This window comes from Perca flavescens, chromosome 9, assembly GCF_004354835.1.
Source record: "Perca flavescens isolate YP-PL-M2 chromosome 9, PFLA_1.0, whole genome shotgun sequence".
Classification (NCBI taxonomy): Eukaryota; Metazoa; Chordata; class Actinopteri; order Perciformes; family Percidae; genus Perca; species Perca flavescens.
In genome coordinates, this window is record NC_041339.1 from 37,366,606 (window position 1) to 37,391,880 (window position 25,275).

At 38.8% G+C, this 25,275-nt stretch overlaps 1 protein-coding gene across 4 annotated transcripts in view; it reads left to right on the forward strand.

Moving 5' to 3' along the window:
• Window positions 1–6,980: 6,980 nt before the first annotated feature.
• Window positions 6,981–25,275, forward strand: part of LOC114561483 (NACHT, LRR and PYD domains-containing protein 14) — a 28,542-nt gene continuing 10,247 nt past the window's right edge. For 3 of the 4 annotated variants that reach the window (XM_028587527.1, XM_028587530.1, XM_028587531.1), the window contains exons 1-4: window positions 6,981–7,084; window positions 13,390–13,506; window positions 14,088–14,185; window positions 14,784–16,668. In XM_028587527.1, coding sequence (XP_028443328.1) covers window positions 13,409–13,506; window positions 14,088–14,185; window positions 14,784–16,668 — 2,081 coding nt within the window. In that variant the 5' untranslated portion in view covers window positions 6,981–7,084; window positions 13,390–13,408. Of the gene's footprint in view, window positions 7,085–13,364; window positions 13,507–14,087; window positions 14,186–14,783; window positions 16,669–25,275 lie in introns of all 4 variants that reach the window. The other variant, XM_028587529.1, reaches the window with a different exon arrangement.

Genomic DNA, 25,275 nt, shown 5'->3' on the forward strand with positions numbered 1-25,275 from the left:
CCATAATCAAAATAGTACTCTTTCCGTAATCTAAGTGCAAACAGACACTGGTCATTTTTATTCTTAAATAATTCAGGGTTTTTAAACCTTTTTTTTAAACATCAAAACAAGTCAACATCAACAAAGACCTAACGAAATTATCATTTTATTTATGAGGAGGAATCTCCTCAAAAAAAAGAAAATCCAGACAGGTGATGTATAACTTTGAGAAACTCTGCTAGTGAAAGTGAAACCTTTGCCTTGTGTAAGAAGTTTTTTTTTTTTGCTTATGTTTTTGCTGTGGACGTCCTCCTTTTGTTTAACCACTTTTTTGGTAAATAAAAGCACCTTCACGTTTTGCTACTCAAGCTATTGTGTTAGCAACTTTTTTGGTCCATATTCCTGACTCATTCTTAGCGTTGGGAACTTTAACAAAGTACAATAACAGGCAGTAGGCTAATGTTAGTTAAGTAGCGTAAATGAGACTTTTAAGTGACACTGTGTTGAGATGATTTGCTGCCCAATGAATAAATTGTATGCCGAATTTACCTGAAACATATCGGCTTCCATTAGTTCTACTTAATTTCATTCCTTCACGTACTTTCTTTCGCCAATATATACAAAACTTTTAAACTGTCAGAATTTCCATAGAGGATTCGCATGAACTTTATTTTACTAAACTAACATTAAGCCTGTGGTTTTGTATTTCTCTTGGCAAGTTAGCAGGCAAGTTAAGCTAAAAGCAATCTGCTAACTTGGTTTAGTTGCAGTCCGGATTGACCTCGCAGCAGAGGTTAACAATGTCCCTTATCTTTCCCCACAGCTAACAGTCTGCTTACTATCAGCTTGTATTTATCACGATTCGTGTGATAAGATGGCTAATGTTAGCCGGCAGGTGTTAGCATTACTAAGATGGTCATGCTTAGCTTATAGGCCTACTTATCCTGAGCTTGTAGAATATTCTACAAGCTAATGCTAAAGGGGGCTGGCTAAACAGAGTAATAACTATAGCTGTATGTTTAAGGTTGTGCTCATTTTTACTCCTTTTATCTACTGCTGGGTAGTTTAATCTTCAGCAATTACCTAACTTCTTGAAATATTACCACTTTCTTTCCTGTAAATGTTTTTTTCTTTACAAATATGAGTTTTTGTTAAAATATTACAACTTTTTTATTTATGATCCATGATATCAGAGGGAATGAGCATTTCTCTATCTTAATTCTCATTTTCAGTGAAAAACATTAAAATTAAAATGATAGTGTAATTTTTGGGAGGATCTGAACCAAACAGATGTTTCTTTAGTTTGTAGGAGAGGATTTGACTCTGCAGCATCACAACACTTCATTCATAATGAAGTTCATGTGGATTGTCCATATTATCACCATTTATGATTGTCATTTAACAAAGTAGAAGTAAAAGAGATGAGGCAGGATATAGATCTGTTAGTTTGGTTATTGCAACAGAAAACGTTTTGATTTTCAGACTTTTTAGAACAAGTGTGGTCCAAAAGGAAGACTGCTTTGTATGGATGATTCTCTGTCTGGAAGTGACATTCATCTGATTTGATTTATTATTTAGTGTGTCTGTGGTTGTGTTTTGTGTACGAGGTGTCTTCCTCTAGTTGGACAGTTTATAGGTTGTACTGTTGTGGTATGTTTTATTTCTTCTTTGTTTTGTGCAAAGTGGAGAATGTTGTGTGTGTGGACATCGGACGTTTTTTTCACATTGTCAAAATAATTCAGAATTACTGCTTTCTTTCTACATTATGTGTAACTTCATAAAAATGAGGATTATTGACCATGAATTCCAAAAAGAAGTGTAAAACTAGAGGTGATAAGTTAGAATAAAGTTGGCTAAGAATGTGTGCCACGTGATGATTTAAACTTTAAACTTTGTAAACAGCAGAACAGAAGAAAGCAGGTGCACAGTCGACAAGAAGACAATAAGAGGGTTAACAAATATTCATTCATTGAATATGTCAAAAGTTTTATATGATGTATGAATGAAATGTGAGGATCCATGTGTTTAAACCCTCAGTATTGAGGCTGCAGTTCCTAGTATGTAATAAAGATGTAATATAAATTGTGACCACAAGAAGGCGGCATAGATCAACTTTAAAATCCCATCAGTCACCTGAAGTTCCAGACTGTAAATCACTTCTACATGACCTGGATTCTTCACGTGTATTAGTGTTCTCATGTTGAGTCATGTGTGGAGAATTCACCCTGAAACACGTTTTAGGAGAGGAACAGATACTGACTATATTATATATAAAAACATAATTAAAGTTGCTGTAGACATTAATACAAAATATAGATAGAAAAACACATGAAAAAACAAGAAAATCAAGATTAAAAAAAAAAAAAAAATCCTACACTGAATACAATTAATTAAATGTCTATGTAAAAGGTTACGCTATAAAAAACGTAATTAATCATATTGTTTAAAATATTTTTAAAGGTTTAAATTTAAACCTCAAAATCTCGGGTTCAGGTTATGTTGGAGATCAGAGATCAACCGGTGTAAAAGCACCGCCTACTGACCAATCAATACTCGATTGATAACAGCGTCACCGTTCTTAGAAGATCAGGTGGAGCTCGGTGCGCAGAAAGAGAGAGGTGCACTCAGATAAGATAAAGAATTTAGAGACCCCGTTAACATTCCCTGATGGGTATTTTTATGAATGATATAGATTTTCAGTGGTGGGAATTACGTATCTTTGTCAGCTTCTTGAGCCGTGTGTCGCCAATGAGACACATCGGTTTGAATTATGTTTTTATATTTTTTATTTGCTCTCACGATGGCTTCCCACTGCCAGGGTTGCAACTGAAATAATAGGCTAAAGCAACAACAGTTTATGGAACACAACGAGTGTATTATGGTCAGATCTTGGTCCTGACTGATGGGGAAGTGATATTGATGAGTCTTGTAATTTAAGTATAGTAGCAGTTTTTTTTGCCAGCTTTCCTTCCTGTTTTAGGAAGCAGCAACTGTATTGCTTTTTGTCTGTAAAACTGTGTCTGTGCTCTTCTTATTTCAATAGGATTATCATTTGCTCTTATTGTGTAAAATATGGGGCTTTGGTAGACCTGTCCATGTTTTTGATTGGTCATATGGAGCAAACACCGCCTCTTTAATGGAAAAGTTGATAACCTTTGCTTAGAGTTGAACAACTTAAACTTAATCATTTGTACAGTATTATTAATGGTGTAGCCCCAAAGTATTTGGGATTTCAGATTTTAATGGTACATACTCAACATGCCCATGACACTAGGGCCAGTGTCCGTTCATGTAAGATGCCATGTGTGAATAGCGAAGCCAGAAAATCCTTTTTTTATACAGGAATTATTTTATGGAATAGTCTTCCACTTCATATCAAAATGGCAGTAACGAAAAGGGATTTTAGACATAAACTTAGGGCCTACTTATGGAATAAAATAGATAATTAGGGGAAATAAAATCTAGATTGGGGACAGAGAAATTTAGTGTTTGGTAGGTCATGGTGATTTAGCTGGTTTTTTGATGTGTAGTTTTATTTTTTTATTGTTTTAATCTTAGGAATGTATGTGTTTGCATGTGTTGTATGTCCTGTTCTCTTACATCAGGGACCATGTTGGAAAAAAGTGTTTTTCACTTTTACATGTTATCCCTTGGATCCCCTTGTTGTCTTTCTATATCCATAAATAAACCAAACCAAAAAAACACCGTTATTTCACAGTTTATGCGGGACCGCGGTTGTTAGGTTTGGTGAAGAAACCGTATCTCACTCAAAACACCATGGATGTTTTTTTTCCAAGTTTGTCTGCGTGTGGAAGCACCAGAGACACAAATTAACACCCCAAATCCCAGAAAAACTGATTTTTTCATAATATGGGCACTTTAAAATAATTTTTAAAGACAACAAATCTTGGAGTCATCTTAAAAAAAAACGACATTTGTGAATATAAAATGTACTAATAATAAAAACTGCTAGTGCATATTCTCTCAGCAAGTTTTTGTACCATGATTCCAGTTAGTTTACATCGGCTTCCCTGTAAGGTAGTGCATGCATGTTCTTAAAATGTTACTGCTGTGTGTTTGATGCATCTTATTTTCTAAAAATACATATTAACTGACATTAGATATATTACATGTTTCAGTAGAATATCAAGCAAACAATGAGGAAGCTAAAAAGTCAAAATGTATCATTAATTCATCTTCTCCTTGGTGTCAGTATTACACATGTACATACACCTGACACGGTTCTTGTGCACTCGGTTTGTTATTTCATCACTTTTTTTAGACCCACAGCAGCGTACCTTTTTGTTTTTCTTGTTCTCACCTGTGTTACCATCATTACCAACCACAATGCCTGTGTTCTCTTTCTAATGCCTCCTACTCAGAGGTGGGTAGAGTAGCCAAACATTTTACTCAAGTAAAAGTACTGTTACTTGAGAATAATATGACTCAAGTAAAAGTAAAAAGTAGTCATCCAAATAATTACTTGAGTAAGAGTAAAAAAGTATTTGGTGAAAAAACTACTCAAGTATTGAGTAACTGTTGAGTAATGTCTGGTTTATTTTTTTTAACACAAACATTCAATCAGACAGACAAAAATACAAAATAATCATCTTTAGGCAAATTATAGCCTAGTTCATCCAATCAATAAAATAAATTTAAATTAATTAATTAAAAAATAGCTTAAATTAAAATAATCCAGGTAAATTCAAATACTTAAAAAATAAAATCAATAAAATAATAATACATAAAAAATAAATAAGCACAAGTAACACCAATTTCCAAACCTTTATACTTTTTTTTACCAGGCTCTGCAGGCAGAACTAGAACAAGGTAATGGAGCTGCTGTTTGGCACTTTTACTAAAGTAAACATGTTCATTATGAGGCCAGAGGCCTGGACTACGAAGCAAGATTTGGTTTTCTGTATCACGAAGGTGGATCACTTGTTATGGTTCAATTGCCATGGTAACTCATGCTGGACGCCTAACCTAGTCGGGATCAGGTTATGTTGGAGATCAGAGATCAACCGGTGTAAAAGCACCGCCTACTGACCAATCAATACTCGATTGATAACAGCGTCACCATTCTTAGAAGATCAGGTGGAGCTCGGTGCGCGGAGAGAGAGAGAGAGAAAGAGAGAGAGAGAAAGAGAAGGGTGCGCTCATACAAAAACATTTAGAGACCGACAACCCCGTTAACATTCCCTGATGGGTATATTTATGAAATATATAGATTTTAATGCGAGGGAATTACATATCGGCTATTTGTCAGCTTCTTGAGCCGTGTGTTGCCAATGCGCACAGCAGTTTGAATTATGTTTTTAGATTTTTTATTTGCTCTCACAATCGCTTCCACTGCCAGGGTTGCAACTGAAATAATAGGCTAAAGCAACGGCAGTTTATGGAAAGCACAAGTGTAATTATGGTCAGATGTTGTGCCTGACTGATGGGGATAAGTGATATTGATAAGCCATGTGATGTAGGCTAGCCTACGCATCTACAGCGTCGCCTATTTAAATTTTTTTTTGCCAGCTGTCCTCCTGTTTTAAGAAGCAGCAACTGTATTGCGTCTTTACCTGTAAAACCGTGTCTGTGTTCTTCATATTTATGTAGAATTATAGTTTGATCTTATGTAAAATATGTGGCTATTATTGGTCATGTTGTGCAAACATCGCCTCTTTTATGTGAACACGCGCCGCTAGGTTGGGAAACCCTGATGGTTGATTGAACTAGTTGTTAACCAGCGTTATATATGTCAGTGGTTATGACACAGCTTGCGGGACCACGGTTGTTAGGTTAGGTGAAGCCGGGTAATAAATAATAAATCCAGGAGATGTTGGTCTGGCCTCTGGGCTGTTCCTCCTCATCTGGGTCTGCATTGCCGATGGTTGATTCTGATATTGTAATTTTTGTTTTGCTGCGACTGTAAAGCCTCCCGCCCATAGACAGTAGCCTATATAAGGTCCCGCCGCTGAGATTGAGTATGGTCACGTGACGACATTGCACAACTACGTGTGATTGGTGAAACACAGCCACGTGGTAGAGCCTTTAGCGGAAGTCTCTCTCTCTGTCAAAATAAAACATTAAAATGAGGCGTATGCGGGGGGTAATACAAACAATGACGCGTAGAATACCAAAGAGGTAAAAAGAAAAGTAAGGAGCTCATTGTAGCCTAATGTAGCGGAGTAAGAGTACAGTTTCTTCTTCACAAATCTACTCAAGTAAAAGTAAAAAGTATAGAGATTTAAAACTACTCCTGGAAGTATAATTTTTTCAAAAACGTACTCAAGTACATGTAATGGAGTAAATGTAACTCGTTACTACCCACCTCTGCTCCTACTACAGCAGTGGTTGTGAACTGTACTGACACCTAGCGGTGGTTGTGGTAAACAGTATCAAACTATGACAGCTATTTCAAAACAATTTTAGTTTAACCGGTACTATATACAATGGAAATGTAAGTATAGGTTTAGACAGGTTTAACATTGGAAGTACATTCTTCAGGTAGGTATGAAGCATTGTCCCTTCTTACTTACAGCTCCTATTTCAGCAACAGGAGATTTACCGGTTGTACATCACTGCCACCTAACCATGGAGGGATTTTCTTGCACCAAATGCATAACTGCAATGCGTTGTGGGTGATATCAACCTCTGGAGTGAACATCGTTGTATACTCTGTCCCTCATCCCTCCAAGGGGTAGATGCTAAATCTACATAAAATTGTAGACATAGTTAGGTTTAGGCATAGGGAGTGATGATTGGTTAGGGTTACGGGTAAGAATACCAGGGTAAGCCAATCAGAGGAAGAATAAGGCTGGCCCTGAGGCATGTCCTTTGACGTTGACAATATCTAGCGGATCCGGTCTAGCATATACCCCTCCAGTGGTTGATCTCACTAAGTTCACTCAGTTTTTCAGACAATTGGAACAGCGCTTAAGATGGCTGCGGGTATGTGCCGAGGGGAAGTTCTGAGGGGAAGTGAAAGAGGTGTTGAACCATTAATGTAACACAGGCTCATGAGAACAGGCAGGAAATTCAGAAAGTGAAAGAGTTCAGTCTGTTCAGAGTTCATTTAGAGCAAGAGGAGGAAACTGGAGGCTGAGGCAGGGTGAGTGTTAATCCAAAATGTATTATTTTACTGTTAACTTAATTTAGGGCCTTATGGAATCTGTCTTATAGCTTTTTAAATTCTAAATTTCATGATTCCCTCCATGACAACTGACTGAGTGATGGCTGGTTTTATCGTACTGTATACTCTGTGTATGTGTTAGTTCCTGATCGTTGCTTCCTGTTTTTGACCCCTGAACAAAATTGTTTTCTTTACAAAACCATTCCAAATAATCAAAGTGATGTAAGGCAAACCGGGTTATTGAATTCATGTCAATTCCTGATGATTCATAAGATATAAAGGAATGAAGTAATGCACAAATCATGAATTAATTCATGCATTAATTCATAATTCATGTACCCTTCCCGTAAAGTGTTACCATAACTTTAGTTTAAGCCTGTGGCAGCAGTTCCAAATAATTCGTTTAGTGCCATGCAATGAAAAATACCTTTTCACAAGTTCAGTGGGTAAATTTTCCAAAAGTTGGTCCCCCACGAAACTCACGCAATGTCTTTTAATATTATTTCTTAGATATGTAGGCTACATACCAAGAAAATTCATGAATATTAACTGAGACACCCCATTATGTTGTGCGCAGTAGGCCTATGTGTGCTGTTGGGAAAAATGTGTCTAATCTGTCTGTGTCTATGTCTGACCTGGGCTGGCACATGTTCACATTAAAAAGCGTGCGCGTGCACGAGCACTACGGTCACGCGCAAAGTGTCCCGGTTTAGACGGGTTTAATATCCCTCCAAGGGTTGATCTCACCGAGTTCACTCAGTTTTTCAGACAATTGGAAGGACACTTAAGATGGCTGCAGGTGTGTGCTGAGGGGAAATGCTGAGAGGAAGTGAAAGAGGTGTTGAACCACGTAACGCAGCCCCAGGCTCATGAGAAAAGGGAGGAAACCCTGAAACAGAAAGAGTTCAGTTTACCACAGACCACTCTACCTCTGCCTCTCCCCCCCTCCATGAAGTAGGCTACATGGTACGGTGTGTACTGCACATTAAACTCAGAACATCGAACCGCAAAGTATGTGACAAATTCTAAAGTTACAGACTAGCCTATTTGTTTCTTTATAATAGGCATACATAAATCACATGCCAAATCACTATTGGCCAAATGACGAATGACTTGGGGTGGCCTCTAACTCCCCCAGTAAGCGCTTGCGCCCTATGTAGGCTAAGTCCTTTGCAGCGGCCTGGGTTTGAATCTGACCTGCGGCACTTTGCTGCGTGTCATTCCCTTTCTTTCTCTCCCCTTTTCCTGTCTATCCACTGTCACTGTCACACTGAGCAGGCATCAAGTATGCCTTTCCAGTTCAATAAACCAAGTACTGCCATTTGACTCATACCTCACAAGACAATGTTACAATGAATTAAATCATACCAAAGCATTGTATGGCTCAAGACTATGGCAATATAGTATTCACTAAAAATCACCCAAGCAGAAAGCACAATAGTAATTCTGAAACGTGATTGACTGAAGATACAACAATGTCATCACACAACACAGTTGAGCGCAGGTTGCAAAATAACAGTCACTTAGTCAGCTGCAACTTCACAAACTGCAAAAGCCAACATATAGGCTACTGCACTTGACCACTGTCTCATACAGGCCTATAGCAGTATCACAAAATTATGATGCAATACACGTCTGATATGCATGGCATTTCAATAAACTAAACTAAATATGTACATTATCTGGTCCCACGGTCACAACAGATTATATTAGCCTAGTCAATTTATAGATAGCATAATAGCTCTTACCTTTAGAAGTTCTAATTTCTTGTCTTTTTATTTGCAAAGTCACAGATCAAATCCTCAAAGTCCATCTCCCTCAGCAGCTCGCTAAACCCTACTACACATGCGCTGCTGTGTGTTGGGAGAACTTTACAGGCAACGCAACAAATGTCTCCGGTGGACAGTGAATATAGAATCCACTCCCGTGGTACAGTTTCACCGTTGTGAATGTGTTGGGCCAGTGCCTCGAGAGAGCGTGTCTTTCTGCCGCAAGCCTCGTCCCCCCTCCGAGATGCTGGACATTTAGCCGCCGATTCTGAAAGGCTAATATCCCTCTGGGTATAACTTCCTCCCGGACGGTCTCTGTAATCGGTCCCCGTAGTGCAGGGTCTTCAGAGATGATGGTACCTGAGGGGCCGTTACCTTGTTCTGTAATGATGACCGGTCTCATCTCTGTCTTTTTCCACAACAACTTCGCTAAAGTTAACGTTAGCCACCGTAAGCTGTGGCTGAGTGTAGCTGGTAGAAGGCAGCGCTTCATTCATTCATTCAAACCTTTATTTAACCCGGAAAAAACTCCTTGAGATTACAAATCTCTTTTACAAGAGGGTCCTGGCAAGTGGCAGCAGCTAGGTTTCAATAAATACAAAGACAATTACAAAATAAAAACATAGACACACTTTCACTCATCATATTCGAACACCAATGTCATCATAAAGAAAATCTGGGTCCTAAATCAATTTAAAAACAATGACAGACAGACTGCCTTTCTGCAAGGTCTTTTAGAAAGCCATTAAAAGAATAAAGTGAGACCAACTCCTTCAACTGTAGCTCATTCTGAAGCTGATTCCATGCAGATGGTGCTGCAAAATTAAAAGCCTTTTTGCCAAAGTCGGTGCAGGCTTTAGGGACTGACAATAAAAACAGATCCTGTGAATGCAAGTGATATGTCCCTGCAGACCTTGGGAGGATGTAAGCATTCAGATAAGGAGGAAGTAATCCTAGTACTGCTTTATAAATAAAAAGATGCCAGTGCATTCAACGCCTAATTGAGAGGGAGAACCACTCGATTCGAGAGTAAGCAAACAGTGACGAGTATGAGATTTTAAGTTTGTGATGAATCTTAAGGCTCCATGAAACAACATGTCCAAAGCGTGAAGACACTGGGAGGTCGAATACATATATAAAATGTCACCATAGTCCAAAACAGACAAGAATCTGGCATTTACAAGTTGTTTTTTTGCTTTAAAGGATAAACAAGACTTGATTCTAAAGAAAAAACTTACTAACTTCAACTTCAGTTTTTTAACCAAACCTTGGACATGCAGTGTAAAAGACAGTGATTGATCAATGATAATGCCAAAGTATTTATAATGTGATACTTAATTTCTGTACCTGAAAGTGTACAAATGGTTGGGACATTGTTTTTTGATGATTTTCCCTTAGTGAAAGTCATGACTTTAGTTTTGTTAGAGTTTAGAACCAATTTTAAAGTAGCCAGATTATGTTGCAAGATGTTAAAAGCGGATTGTAAATTTGTGATTGCCTGACATAAAGTGGACCGAGAACAGTAGAGAACAGTATCATCGGCATAGTAATGATAGTTTGTTTTATTTATATTATTGCAAAGGTTATTTATATAAATGCTAAAAAGAAGTGGCCCAAGGATTGAGCCTTGAGGCACCCCTTTTGAAATATTTAAGAATGCAGAAGTGAGGCCATCTACTTGCACACATTCACACTTGTTCTGATAGTCCAATAGAAGTGAGTCTTTGAAGAAGTACTTTATGGTCCACTGTGTCAAAAGCTTTTGACAAATCAGTAAACAATGCTGCACAGTGCTGTTTATTGTCTAAGATTTTGACCAGATCATTTACAACTTTTGAAACAGCTGTTATTGTACTATGTTGCTTTCTAAAACCAGATTGAAAATCATTCAGAATATTATTATTAATTAAAATAGTCTTTTAATTGCAGGCTGATGACTGATTCCATTAATTTAGCTAATACTGACAGTTTAGAAATAGGCCTATAGTTATTCATGTTTGCAGGATCACCACCTTTATAAAGGGGGAGAACATTGGCAGATTTGCAGATTGCTGGTACTTGATTTGTGGTTAAAGAAAGGTTAATTAAATATGTAAATTTGCTATCAGATTTGCAGTTATTTTTAGAAAATATGGTTCCAATCTGTCTGGACCTGATGATTTTTTTGGATCTAGCTCTTTCAAGGCCTTTCTTACTTCTAGTACGGTTACTGTCTTGAAATGAAATTGTTGAGCTGACAGTAACTAATCAGCAGAACATGCAGTTGGAGAACTGGAAACTGGATTATTTAGTGTTTCATAAAGGGAACCGGCAGCAAAGAAATGATTATTAATACTATTGAAAATTTCATGTTTGTCAATATTTTTTTTGTCATCAGCAACAATACAAGATGGTACTTCTGTATCTGTTTTTGCCTCCGTTAATAATTTGATTGTTTTCCAGAACTTGATAGGGTTATTTAAATTTTTCGATGTTTCAGAAAGGAAATAGGCAGATTTGGCATTACGGATTTTTACAGTACATCAATTACGTAAACGCACAAATTTCAACCAATCAGACTCGAGCTTTGACTTTCTAGCTTGAGCCCAGGCTTGATTTCGCTCTAGAAGAAGGTCAGAAAATTCATTTCTAAACCAAACATTATTTCGCCCTTTCACTCTGTCTTTTGAGTGGGGCATGCTTATTTACCAGATCTGTGAAACCATCATAAAAAAATGTCCAAGCATTTTCAACATCATCAATAAGACTAATTCTTCCCCAATCAAAATCATATAGGTCATGTAAAAATCCCTGCATTGAAAACTGCTTCATTGCCCTCTTAAAAATTATGCACGACCTTTTTTTTTAGGAATTTTTGTGTTCCTTACAGATGCTATAAGACAATGATTTTTCTGGATGTTTTAAGTTTGGTCTGGTGGGACTATTCATAATCTGAAAAAGATTAAAATAATTACAAAATGATTTAAAATGGTCAGACATTGGCAGAAGCCAGTTCCAATTAAGATCTCCTAAAAAGATAATTTCATTATAATTCAAACTTATTAAAAACTCCCTCAGAGAGGAAAGAGTGCTACTGTCAGCTGAGGGAGGTCTATAATAACCAACAACCATGATGTGAAGACTCTTAGAAACTTCTAAGTCAAGGGCCGACAATTCAAATTGTCTGCTTATTGACTTTGAAACAATTACATTCACAAGAAATTACTTTTTCACATATATCGCGACAACTCCACCTTTTTTGGGTCGGTCTGTTCTAAATAAGTTGTACCCGCCTATAGTCACATCCTTATCAGAAATAGATTTGTTGAGCCAAGTTTCACTTAAAACAAAAACATCGGCATTGGTTGAAAGTGCCCAGATACGAACCATATCTATTTTGCCAACCAGACTACGAATGACAAAATGTCAAATAACATCCGAAATGACAAAATCCCAGGCCCTTTCTGCATTTAAAGCTTTCATGGGTGTCATATGACATATTTTGCTCTGGGTCTGGATTTGGGTGAACATTTCAAACAGTCTCTGTTTAGGCAGTTTACAATGATGGTGGTTGTGGATGACTGTCAAGTTTAAAAGTGCTGCTCCTTGAGATCCCAGATGGTTTTGGTAAACATTATAAAAAGCAAACTAATTAGCCAAAAAGAAGAAGTAAAAACCCACTGAAAACATAATATCCCAGAAACAATAATAATTAAAACATATGTAAACATGATTACAAACAATATTCACAATGTCACAGCTCAGCTTGTCATACCATCATTTACCCTGCAGAGATCTGAGTCTTGTTGTTTTGCCTGTCGCGGTGTCGTTTTAATTCTCTTTTTCACTTCCCTGGCGAGTAATCTCCCCCTGGCACTCGTCATGGTGCCAATAGGTGTAAGAGGGCGATTCTTCCAAGCTAACGTTGGCTAGCTCCTCGACATCCTCCTCTTCATCATTCACAGCTCTTTTAAAAAAGCTATTTATTCGCCGGACATTTTTTATAGCAGCCGCTTCTTTCTCTCCCTTTTCCACACTTTCACTCGCTTATACAACCCAATCTGATTGGGGATCAGTTACAAATTAATTCCACTCTTTCAATCTCAACTTGTTCTTAGAAAACTGATCTTGAATCAGCACGATGTAAACAACCTGCTCTATGCCCACCCACCTTTACCATTAGCCAATCTACACAGTGCATGCGGCCTTCTCCCAATCATTACCTGTCCAGTCATCATACTGACTTATAAAACACACAATCACAAGACTTCATTTTTTGTAAACAACTTTTATTTTATTCTGATTGGATAATGATGAATGGATGCCCATTGGGTAATCCGGGCTTGATCGCAGTTTGCCAACAGAGGGTGCTGCCGTACCAACAGGGGATGCTGCAGCACCTCCAGCACCCCTACTTCCCAGGTCTATGTGTATGTGTTAGTTCCTGATCGTTGCGCCCTGTTTTTGACCCCTGAACAAACTTGTTTCCTCTAAATGTTGTGACCTCGCAGTCAGTGTTCCTGTTTTACCTCTCAGACTGACTTCAGATCAGAAGATGAGTGATTTGGAGAAAGAGGAGGACGGAGCAGAGTCTGTAGTATCTGACTGTCTGTCTATGACGAATGAACACGGACCTGGACCTTCAGACATAAAGTAAGAAAACTGCTAGTATCTCATTTAATGATTAATTTTCAGGTTTCTCTGCCATGTTTGTTTTCATTTTTGTTGGTATATTAAAGTTTTTATGAATTTTCTCCTGAAGGCCAGAAACAAACATAGATGACACACTGATGTAAAAGTTATCTGAGGGCAGGAAACAGGATCATTTCTGTTTTTTAGAATATTTGATTTACATGCATGACTTCATTTGATAGAAAAGAAGCATTATTTAGTAAAAACAGCAACAGCCTGGGGCCTCTAGCTCACCCAGTAAGTGCGTTCGCCCCATGTTGGCTGAGTCCTGCAGCCGCACGGGTTCGAGTCTGTCCTGCTACTCTTTGCTTCGTGTCATTCCCCATCTTTCTCTCCCTCTCATGTCTAAAGCTTTCCTATCCTAAAAAAAGGAAACTGGAATTGAACCTGAGAGACCACTGTTACATGAATGTCTTGCTCAATATTTAGACCACTTCTAACCTCTGTTGAAACCTAACTGACTCTAGACATTTTGGCCAAATTTTAATATGTTTCAGCAACAATCAACAAATAATTTTAGTGATGAAGAAATTTTTTCACAGAGAGAGGAAGAGGAGTGATGTTTCTGAGGAGGAGCAGCCGTCCAGATCCAGAACCAGAACTGGACTGCAGACAGCCAATCAGAGCAGCTCTGATCAAAGTAAGTCTGTCCATCTGTCTGCTGATGTATTCATGTCTGAACACACCACTGGTTGTTGTAATACTGAGACATTTGTTGAGTCAGACAGCACAGACTAGGGTTGCACAACATACTGTTAATTATCATTGATTAGCGATATCAACTAACGCAATATGCTCATCAAGAAAGACACTCAGAGATGTTGTGTCAGTTGAAAGGAAATATTTAGCTAACTTGAAAATGAAACTGTCATTAATTGTTTGTCTTTTATATTCAATTCAATTTGTTTAATAAAAAAAAGTTGGAAATCATTTCCTTTCATTTGTTTTTAATTCAACACGGTTGTGTTGTATTTAAGCAGAATACTGAAAGCAACAGAACTGCAAACACTTTATCTTTGTGTGATTATGTATCGTATATATCAATATTCAACAAAGTTATAGCATATTGTGTATTCTCCTTATATATCGTGCTGCACTAGCGCAGACATTTAACATAAATATTACAGTTTAAGTCCATTTGTAATTTAACTGGATTGTTTTCATATTGGTAATACAAATAATCACCAGATTGTTATATTTTTCTTAATTCGTCTCTCACCTTTTGTCCTTTTTTTTAGTGAATGTTGGTCATCAGAAACATAAGATCAGGCTGAAGGAGACATTTGAACGTGTGACTGAAGGAGTTGAAACAGGAAGTAGAACCCTCCTCAACAGGATCTACACTCTCCTCTACCTCATAGAGGGACAGAGTGAAGAGGTTAATACCCAACATGAGGTGAGGCAGCTCGAGACAGCTTCCAAGAAGAAGACCCTCCATGACTCTCCAATCAAGTGCTGTGACATCTTTAAAGCCTCACCTGGCCAACAGAAACACATCAGAGTGGTTCTGACGAGCGGCGTCGCTGGCGTTGGAAAAACCTTCTCAGTGCAGAAGTTCTGTCTGGACTGGGCCGAGGGTTTGGAGAACCAAGATATCAGTCTGGTGATTCCTCTTTCCTTCAGGGAGCTGAACTTGATCAGAGATGAGCAGTACAGTCTTCTGGAGCTGCTCCGTGTTTTCCATCCAACATTACAGGAGGTCCCAGCAGAGCAGCTCGCTGGCTCTAAACTTCTCTTCATCTTTGATGGCCTGGATGAAAGCAGACTTTACCTGGATTTCAACAACAATGAGGCTGTTTCTGATGTCACACAGAAGTCATCAGTCAACGTGCTGTTGACAAACCTCATCCAGGGGAAGCTGCTTCCCTCGGCTCTCGTCTGGATAACTACCCGACCTGCAGCAGCCAATCAGATCCGTCCTGCGTGTGTTGACAGGGTAACAGAAGTACAAGGCTTCACTGATGACCAGAAGGAGGAGTACTTCAGGAAGAGAGTCGGTGATGAAGAGCTGTGCAGCAGAATCATCTCCCACATCAAGACCTCCAGGAGCCTCCACATCATGTGTCTGATCCCAGTCTTCTGCTGGATCACTGCTACAGTTCTGGACCACATGTTGACTACAGACCAGAGAGGAGAGCTGCCCAAGACCCTGACTGACATGTACTCACACTTCCTGCTGGTTCAGACAAAGAGGAAGAAGCTCAAGTATGCTGAGGGACATGAGACGAGTCCACAGGAGCTGACGGAGGCTGACAGGGAAGTTCTTCTGAAGCTGGGGAGGCTGGCGTTTGAACAGCTGGAGAAAGGAAACATCATGTTCTACCAAGAAGACCTGGAGCGCTGTGGTCTGGATGTCACAGAGGCCTCGGTGTACTCAGGAGTTTGTTCAGAGATCTTCAAAAGAGAGAGTGTGATCTTCCAGAAAACAGTCTACTGCTTCGTTCATCTGAGTGTTCAGGAGTTTCTGGCTGCAGTCTACCTGTTCCACTGTTACACCAACAGGAACACAAAGGTACTGGAGGACTTCCTGGGACCAGACTTCAAGCATAGAGACTCAAACGTCTCAAAAAAAACCGTCCCAAAATCTTTTCTCAAGAAGATTTTTAAGTCTTTTGGAAATAAAGATAGCCATGATGAAAGTGACAATTACCATTACCCATCTCTGGATGTCTTTCTGAAGAGAGCCATGGAGAAATCCCTTAAAAGTAAAAATGGCCACCTGGACCTGTTTGTCCGCTTCCTTCATGGCCTCTCTCTGGAGTCCAACCAGAGACTCTTAGGAGGCCTGCTGGGTCAGACAGACAACAGTCCAGAAATCATCCAGAGAGCCATCAACAACCTGAAGGAGATGAACAAGTATGGGATCTATCCTGACAGAAGCATCAACATCTTTCACTGTCTGACGGAGATGAAGGACCACTCAGTCCATCAGGAGATCCAAGAGTTCCTGAAGTCAGAGAAAAGATCAGGGAAGGAACTCTCTGAGATCCACTGTTCAGCTCTGGCCTACATGATGCAGATGTCAGAGGAGGTTCTGGATGAGTTGAACCTGGAGAAGTACAACACATCACGGGAGGGACGACAGAGACTGATTCCAGCTGTGAGGAACTGCAGAAAGGCTCGGTAAGTTCAGATGTGATTATCATTTTAAATCAGTGTGAAGCTGAGGCCATCAGTATTATAGTAAACATACAGACTTTACACACATGAACAATATAAAACTTACACACTATAAAAGATAAACCTGTTTATTGTAAATAATTCTACATGTTACTCTGCAAATGTCTTTGTTGTCTCAAACGCTGTGAGAATGAGACGATGATGATCTTTGTGTTTGTAGCTAAAGTATCTTCTGTCATCATTTAATCACAACAGACAGCCTATTTACAGGGTATACAGAATCAGCAGTGTGTTTCTATAATGTGTATATTCACAAACAGAAATCTGCTGAACTAACATCACATGATGTTTAAGCTTTTTCATAATAACTTTCATTTAGTTATTATATAATATTTTATGCGCAGTTTCTGAACTATTTTATTTTTTGGATGTTTCTGTTCATTTTAACATTTTATACAATATCTATCAGGGCTGGTTTAAATCATTTTTACGATTTTATTGATTTTCATTTGAATGATCCAACATTGATAGATAAAATCCAAAATGGGTTTCTGTCTGTATCATATGAAACTAGAAGACCTAAGGAATCCATTGGTATAAACTATGTTATGCTAGCTGTCAGGAAGGTTAGAGAACGCTCCAAAAAACTGAATGAAATGTCTCTAAACTCTCTGACTATAGAGTCTGTAGAGCTGCACTTCATTGTGTTTATGTTGAATTAAAAGTACATAACAGCTTTAATGTAAACATTGAGCCTTTAATAATAGAGACAGAGGTATTTAAGTCCTGCCCCCACCGGAGGGGAAAACCTCTCTCTGCTCTCTGTTGACTTGTATTATGTGAAGGTTTCCTCCTCTTTATTCTGTCTACTAGAAAAGAACAGAAACATTCCTAAAAGCTGCTGTGACCCGATATGAACCAGCAACAATGTAATGATCCCAAAACTTTTTTTTTTTAAAAGCTGCCGAGCCAAAAAATTTAACTTTTACTGAGACAAAGTGAATACAGACATGAGTAATAATCAGGGAGAATGGGGAGACACTAAACTAACATGTGTGACTTTACGTGTGTTAGTTTAACTTACAGACACATAGTTAGCCTGACATTTGGATGTTTAACTTTGTAACAAAGTTCTGGGTTATGTACATTGTTAGTAGGTCACATAACCACACTGCAGCTTTTAGTGATTTGCTAGCAGACAAAAATGACGAGGAGGAAACCTTCACACAATACAAGTCAACGGAAAGCGGAGAGATGTTTTCCCCTCCGGTGGGCGTGGCTTTCAGAGTATGACGTGATGCACTCTGTCTCTATGCAGCAGGTTAGAGGGAACCTTGTACAACTGCATAATCTCTTTCATATCCAACTAAATAAGTTTTGGAACTGAAATATCACAAATCAACATTGAATTTGTAATTTGGTAATAATGGGTTAACAGTATGATAACTGGGTAATACATCACAGTAATAAGATGTAATACTGGGGTAATAAGGTGATAAGAAGGTAACAGATGTAATAACATGCAATTACCAATGTAGTAACTAGGAAAGGGTTCAATGGTAACCATATGTATATCTGGGTAATGGTAATATAGTTCTATTAATATTGTAATAACATGATAATAATGGGGTAATATATGTTGATGTTTTCTCAGTATTATAGGCAACTATCAGCGTAATACCTTCCAAATTAGATAAAACTTCTTGAATTTATAATTGGTAATTACCATATTATAATGCTGAAATTCATCACCCTTTTTTGTTCCAAATGTTTCCCTTTTGTTTCAAGGTAATACTTAACAAATTATATTTTTAATCTTGTGACTTCTTACCTGGAAACATGTTTGTTAGTTTCTGTGTAACAACCATGAATCAGTGGTGCAAAATGCAAAACTGACTGTTTCTATCTTATTACATGGTAATATTAGATTAAACAAATCATCCAAAACTGCAGAGATTACCTGGAAATGCTTCTGGAAGTTTCTGTGTAACAACCATGAATCAGTGCTGCAAAATGCAAAACTACCTGTTTCTGTTTTATTACATGGTAATAATAGAATAATAGAGGTGCAGAGATTACCTGCTGGTAGTTTCCAGGTAATCTCTGAATCTCTGTTATTATAATATTACCATGAAATGTGTACGCATTTCTTGTGCATGTAACCCTGTGCAATCTGACCAGCAGCTAAACACCTTCCACCATCAAGCACTGGAGACTGGGATCGTCATAACTCAGTTTATTTGACTTAGAAAAGGTGAAACTGGGAAATGAAACACAATGACCAGTTACTTACATATCGATGAGTCACAAACATTATACAATTATCATTATAAAAATAATACTAGAACTGCAAGCAGTTATGATGGGACCCAAGCCTCCGATGCCATTCGCCTCCGACGCCAGTCGTCCCCGACGCCCCGGGGAGCCGCGCAAGTCGCCCCCGATGTCCCGGGAGATTGCGCCAATGCGGGACCCGAAGCATTACGTAGGGGGGGCAAACATTGGTGAATATCGAGAGGTTTGATGCACAAGGTCTGCTGTACTCTGCCGTTGCAAATGTAGTGGTTAACAGTTCATCTCCATGTACAGTACAGGACACACCTTCTCATTCAATGCGTTTCCTTTTTATTTTCATGACTATTTACATTGTAGATTCTCACTGAAGGCATCAAAACTATGAATGAACACATATGGAATTATGTACTTAACAAAAAAGTGTGAAATAACTGAAAACATGTCTTATATTTTAGATTCTTCAAAGTAGCCACCCTTTGCTTTTTTATTAATAAGGGAAAAAAATTCCACTAATTAACCCTGACAAAGCACACCTGTGAAGGTAAAACCATTTCAGGTGACTACCTCATGAAGCTCATTGAGAGAACACCAAGGGTTTGCAGAGTTATCATAAAAAGCAAAGGGTGGCTACTTTGAAGAATCTAAAATATAAGACATGTTTTCAGTTATTTCACACTTTTTTGTTAAGTACATAATTCCATATGTGTTCATTCATAGTTTTGATGCCTTCAGTGAGAATCTACAATGTAAATAGTCATGAAAATAAAGAAACACATTGAATGAGAAGGTGTGTCCAAACTTTTGGCCTGTACTGTATATACAGACTACCTTTAACAATTCTCTACTATAAGCAAACTTCTTAGCCCCCATGACCACAGGGGACAGCAGAGAGAAATGAGAGAGTGACTGAGAGGGTGGAGGGGGGGAGGCAGGTGTGGTGTTTGAAAGAGCAGGGGAGGTGGTCAGGTTGTTGTAAATGGTGTCATAGGTGCCGATTGATGTTTTCCTCCGAGGATGCTCACAGGTGCACGTTGTTTAAAAAAAAAAAAAAGTAGTCAAAAGTTGTTTGCATTTCAAAACCTTGGGAAATGGACAGCGGCCGCCACAAACACACGCGCCTATTAACTCGATAATAAAGCCGTAAAGTAGACTTTCAACTCAGGACAGCGCCACTTCTCACAAATACAGATAGGATTGGAGATGAGAAGTTTAACTGACACGTAACCGCGATCAGCTTCGTAGGAAATTAAGAATCAATGCCACTGACATAACCAATCACACTATGATGGACTCTCCACTTAGCACCAACTGCAATGTTTAATTGCACGGTATCAGCGCCTATGAATGGTGTTGATTTTGGATTGAAAAAATCGGAGAAAACAGTTACATTTGTCCACTGTGAAAGTTGTAGAAACTTTGTCAGATGGTTTAAGAAGTTTGTTTATTGTAGAACACCAGTGGAGCACGCGAAAGCGAAAACCAAAACGTAACGGTAGGAGGTAAACATCAGTAAATGTGTGAGCTGCAAGGTCTGTGATACATTCCCATTGCAAATATTCCATGCATGCCGAACGAGCAACACATCTACAGTGGAGTCATCCAGTGCAAAAATAAACATATTGAACACTGTAACTCATAAAGGACAAACTATTAACATTTCTTACACACAGAGTATCAATCTTGGTTGTAACAGTATGGATTAATTTCACAAAGACCCAAAAGACTCTGGACTTCTAGGCTGGATGCAAAACCTTCTGTAAGGGCTAGGACAAAAAAAACATCAGCAGAAAGGGGCAACTGTTAGCTTTTAGCTCCAAAAGACCCTACATTTTGACTATTTACAATTATGAAGTTATAAAGTTATGAATCAGAAGTGCCGTTTGGAGTCGTATACAACATGCTCGACCTCAGGAGGGGTAAAAAGGCCCAAACTGGTATATGTTGACTATAGTGCCCCCTAATGGCCGATCTTCACCAAATTTGGTTCAGAGCCTCAGAACGGCATGCCGAACAAGAATAACAAGTTTTGTGTTGATTGCTTTTACTGTGGCAGAGATATTACAATTGCAAATTTCCCATTTAAATGCATTGAGTTCTTGGCCAAAACAAATAAACGTTGCTTATAGCGCCACCTAAAGGCCGATCTTAGCCAAAATTGGTACAGAGCATCATAGTGGGATGATGAAAAAGGAGCCCAAGTTATTTGCTGATACCATTTAATTTGGCCGAGATATGATATGATACGTGTACGGTAACTAGCTAGGAAGATTTGTTTGGTTGTCAAATTAGCATACTTTAACGTAGCAAAATTCCTTTAATGACTTTTCGTCAGGTCCATCTGGAGATGCTAACTACCAGGTTTCGTGCAGATCGGTTGCACAGCCTAGGACGAGTTCGAAAAAGTTGGTTTTGCACATTGCGCGATTTTGCAAAAAAAACGTTTGCTCAGAAATGGGCGTGGCCTATATCAGGTAATTCAGCTTTAATCAAAGAACACATGGATGTAACAATTTCTAATGTGCGATGTGTAATGTGGGAGTTAATGACAAAAAAACATTATAGCGCCACCTAGTGGTCCACCTGTGTAATTTTTGGTAGGTGTAGTCCAGGCCCCATTGACCACCTACCCTGCAAATGTAAAGCTGTTCACATTATTGTAAGTGGTAAATTTAGACATGTGTCCCATAGGCCACGCCCACTTTGACCCTTCGGTACCCCATTCTAGGCTTGGCCTCAGGATTGGACCGAGAGGGTACCCATCAAATTTTGTATAAATCGGATGAGCTGTTCATGAGATATAAACTTTTTGTACTTGTAGCGCCCCCTAGTGACCAATTTTCGTAAACGCATGTGGGACGTCCAGAGGGTCATAGCAAAGAATAATCTAAAGTTTGGCGTTGATAGCATTTATTTTGGCTGAGATATGGAAAAGTTGGTGTTTTCATAGTTAGCTACACAAATTAGTTTGTGCGTTATATGCGCAATTCTTATCGTACAAAAATTCCTTTTATAACTTCTTGTCAGGTCAGTTGGAGATGCTACTGTCCAATAGCACGGTCTAGGAGGAGTTCAAAAAAGTAGGTTTTTGATAAATTGCGATTTTTCACGCATAAAAGTCTAGGCGGAAATGGGCGGGGCCTATATCACGTGATTCAGTTGGATCCAGTGAACGCGTAGATTTATGGATTTTGACTGTCGGAAGTACGGTGTGGGAGTTATAGGCCAAAACGCGTTTTTTTCTGCTATAGCGCCACCTAGTGGTGGAAGTGGGTGAATTTTTGCGCCTGAGGTCCTTGTGGAGTTTCAGACCAGTCCTGAAAATGGCAACCCCCAACTATGTACGGTTTAGGCTGTAGTCGGAGTTTTAGGTGAAGAAGAAGAAGAAGATAATCAGTAGAAAAACAATAGGGTTCCACAGCCCTGCTGTGCGAACGGCGTAGCTATTGCTACCGCCGGTTCTTGCAGACTCGGGCTTGGACCCCTAATTAGACATCACTGTAATGCAGTAGTATATATAGTAGCTAACATGTAAGCTGCAATAAAGGGAAAACGTAATGTATTGTTATACAGTGTACTTAGTATAACCTATATTGTTTATGGAGTTTGGTGTTTTTTTGCCCCCAACTGCGCATTTTGGGCAGCACGGCAATGGTTATGTTTAGGGTTAAGTTTAAGTTTAAACTTAAATAAACGATTAAGCATTGTTTATCTAAATAAACTAAAATATACTTAAATGTAGCGCAACCCAAGATAATAGTGGCAAACTAGCTTACTGAAGCATACTGTCAGTCTAATATGAGCTATATTACGTGGACTTTTATGCGTGAAAAATCGCGATTTATCAAAAACATACTTTTTCGAACTCTTCCTAGACGGTGAGACCGATCTGCACAAAACTTGGCCCGTACCATCTCCAGATTGACCTGACAAAAATTTGTAAAAGGATTTTTTTTATACAATAAAAATTTCGCATATAACTATATAACATTTGTGTAGCTATCTATGAAAACACCAACTTTGCCATATATCTGCCAAAATGAAAGCGATCAACGCCAAACTTTAGATTCTTCTTTGCCATGACTGTCTGGAGGTCCCCCACGTGTCTTACAAAAATTGGTCACTAAGGGGCGCTACAAGTACAAAAAGTTTATATCTCATGAACGGCTCCTCCGATTTATACAAAATTTGATGGGTACCATCTAGGGGCAATCCTGAGGCCAACCCTAGAGTGGGGTACTGAGGGGTCAAAGTGGGCGTGGCCTATGGGACCCATGTCTAAATTTACCACTTACAATAATGTGAACAACTTTAAACTTACAGGGCAGATGGACAATGGGCCATGGACCACACCTACCAAAACTTACACATGTGGACCACTAGGTGGCGCTATTATGTTTTTTTTGTCTTTAACTCCCACGTTACACGCACATTAGAAATTCTTACATGGACGTGTTCTCTGGATCCAACTGAATCATGTGATATAGGCTATGCCCATTTCTGCTAATTTCGCAATATCACGCAATGTGCAAAACCAACTTTTTTGAACTCGTCCTAGGCCGTGAGACCGATCTGCACAAAACCTTGTAGATAGCATCTCCTGATAGACCTGACCAAAAGTTATGCAAAGAATTTTGCTATGTTAAAGTATGCGCATTTCTCCCCTGGTTTTCTACAATAAACAATCTTTTTAACCCACCAGAGAAAGTTTATACAACCTTCAGAGTGGACAAATGTATCTCTTCTCTCCCACTTTTTCAATCAAAAATCAACACCATTCATAGGCACCGATACCGTGCAATTAAAAGTGGAGAGTCTGTCATAGTGTGATTGGTTATGTTGGTGTCATTGATTCTTAATTTCCCACGAAGCTGTTTATGGTTACGTGCCAGTTAATCTTTTCATCTCCAATCCTATCTGTATGTGTGAGAAGTGGCGCTGTCCTGAGTTGAAAGCCTACTTTACGGCTCAATTATCGAGTCAATAGGTGTGTGTGTTCGTGTCAGCCGCTGTCTATTTCCTAAGGTTCTCAAATGCAAACAACTCTTGACTACTTCTTCTTCTCTTCTCTTCCTGTGAGCACCCACGGAGGAAAACATAAATTTGTGCCTATGACACCATTTACAACCTGACCACCTCCCCTGCTTCCTCAACCACCACAATTGCATCCCCCCCACCACCCTCTCAGTCACTCTCTCATTTCTTTCTGCTGTCCCATGTGGTCAGGGGGGTTAAGAAGTTTGTTTATTGTAGAAAATTGTTAAAGGCAGTCTGTATATGCATGGAGATGAACTGTTAACCAATACATTTGCAATGGCAGAGTACCGCAGACCTCGTGGATCAAACCTCTCGATATTCACCAATGTTTGCCCCCCCACGTAATGCTTTAGGTCCTGGTTTGGCGCAGCTCCACGGGTCACTGGGGGCAACTGGCACAGTCAAATAGTTATCATCCAACCCTTTCCTAGTTATTACATTGGTAATTACATGTTATTACATCTGTCTTCTAATCACCTTATTACCCAAGTATTACATCTTATTACTGTGATGTATTACCCAGTTATTACTTTGGTAAGTACATGTTATTACCTATATATTAGCTCTTTATTATCACAATGTTACCCCACTATTACCATCTCATTACATTACCTTGGTGTAATGTAAAGTGCTACCGTAATACCCAGCCCTAATATCTATAATTATTGTTTGATGTGAGAGAGCATGTGAGGGGAGGCCAACAAAACATCTCCATCCTCCTTTTATAAAAGCTACAACTTTACCTTGTGTAGTTTCCAACAAAAGCTTCTTTTGACAAGATTTTTCTGCATTAGTGATAAGTTTGATTTATAAACTGATTTACTGAGACATCAGCTGATCACACAGTCAGCTGCTGAGACGAACTCCAGGTTCATTCTGCCAGTGAAGGAGAGCTCAGCAGGTTCACTTGAGTGGTGGGATTTTATCTTCCTCAAGCTCAGAGAATAAATGATATTGTAGTTATGCTATAAATTAAGCCAAAGTCTTAATTTCATTGTCCCCAATCCTTTTTTTTCTTTGGCCCGGGATGACAGGAGGCCGTTAAGCTTGAGCAAATAAAAAGTGGCTTAAAAAGGAGAAACACTACTTACAAAAATATCATTCTAAATGTTATTATTAATGTTAGGGAATAGGTATTTTTTTCATTTGATCGATCCAGTATCGATTAAACAAATCTAGAATGGATCTCTGTCTGTATTGCATGTGCATTTTTAAAGGGGTCCTGTGACCTCTCACCTCAACATATCTGAATCAAACATCAGACCTCTGTGAATGTGCTTT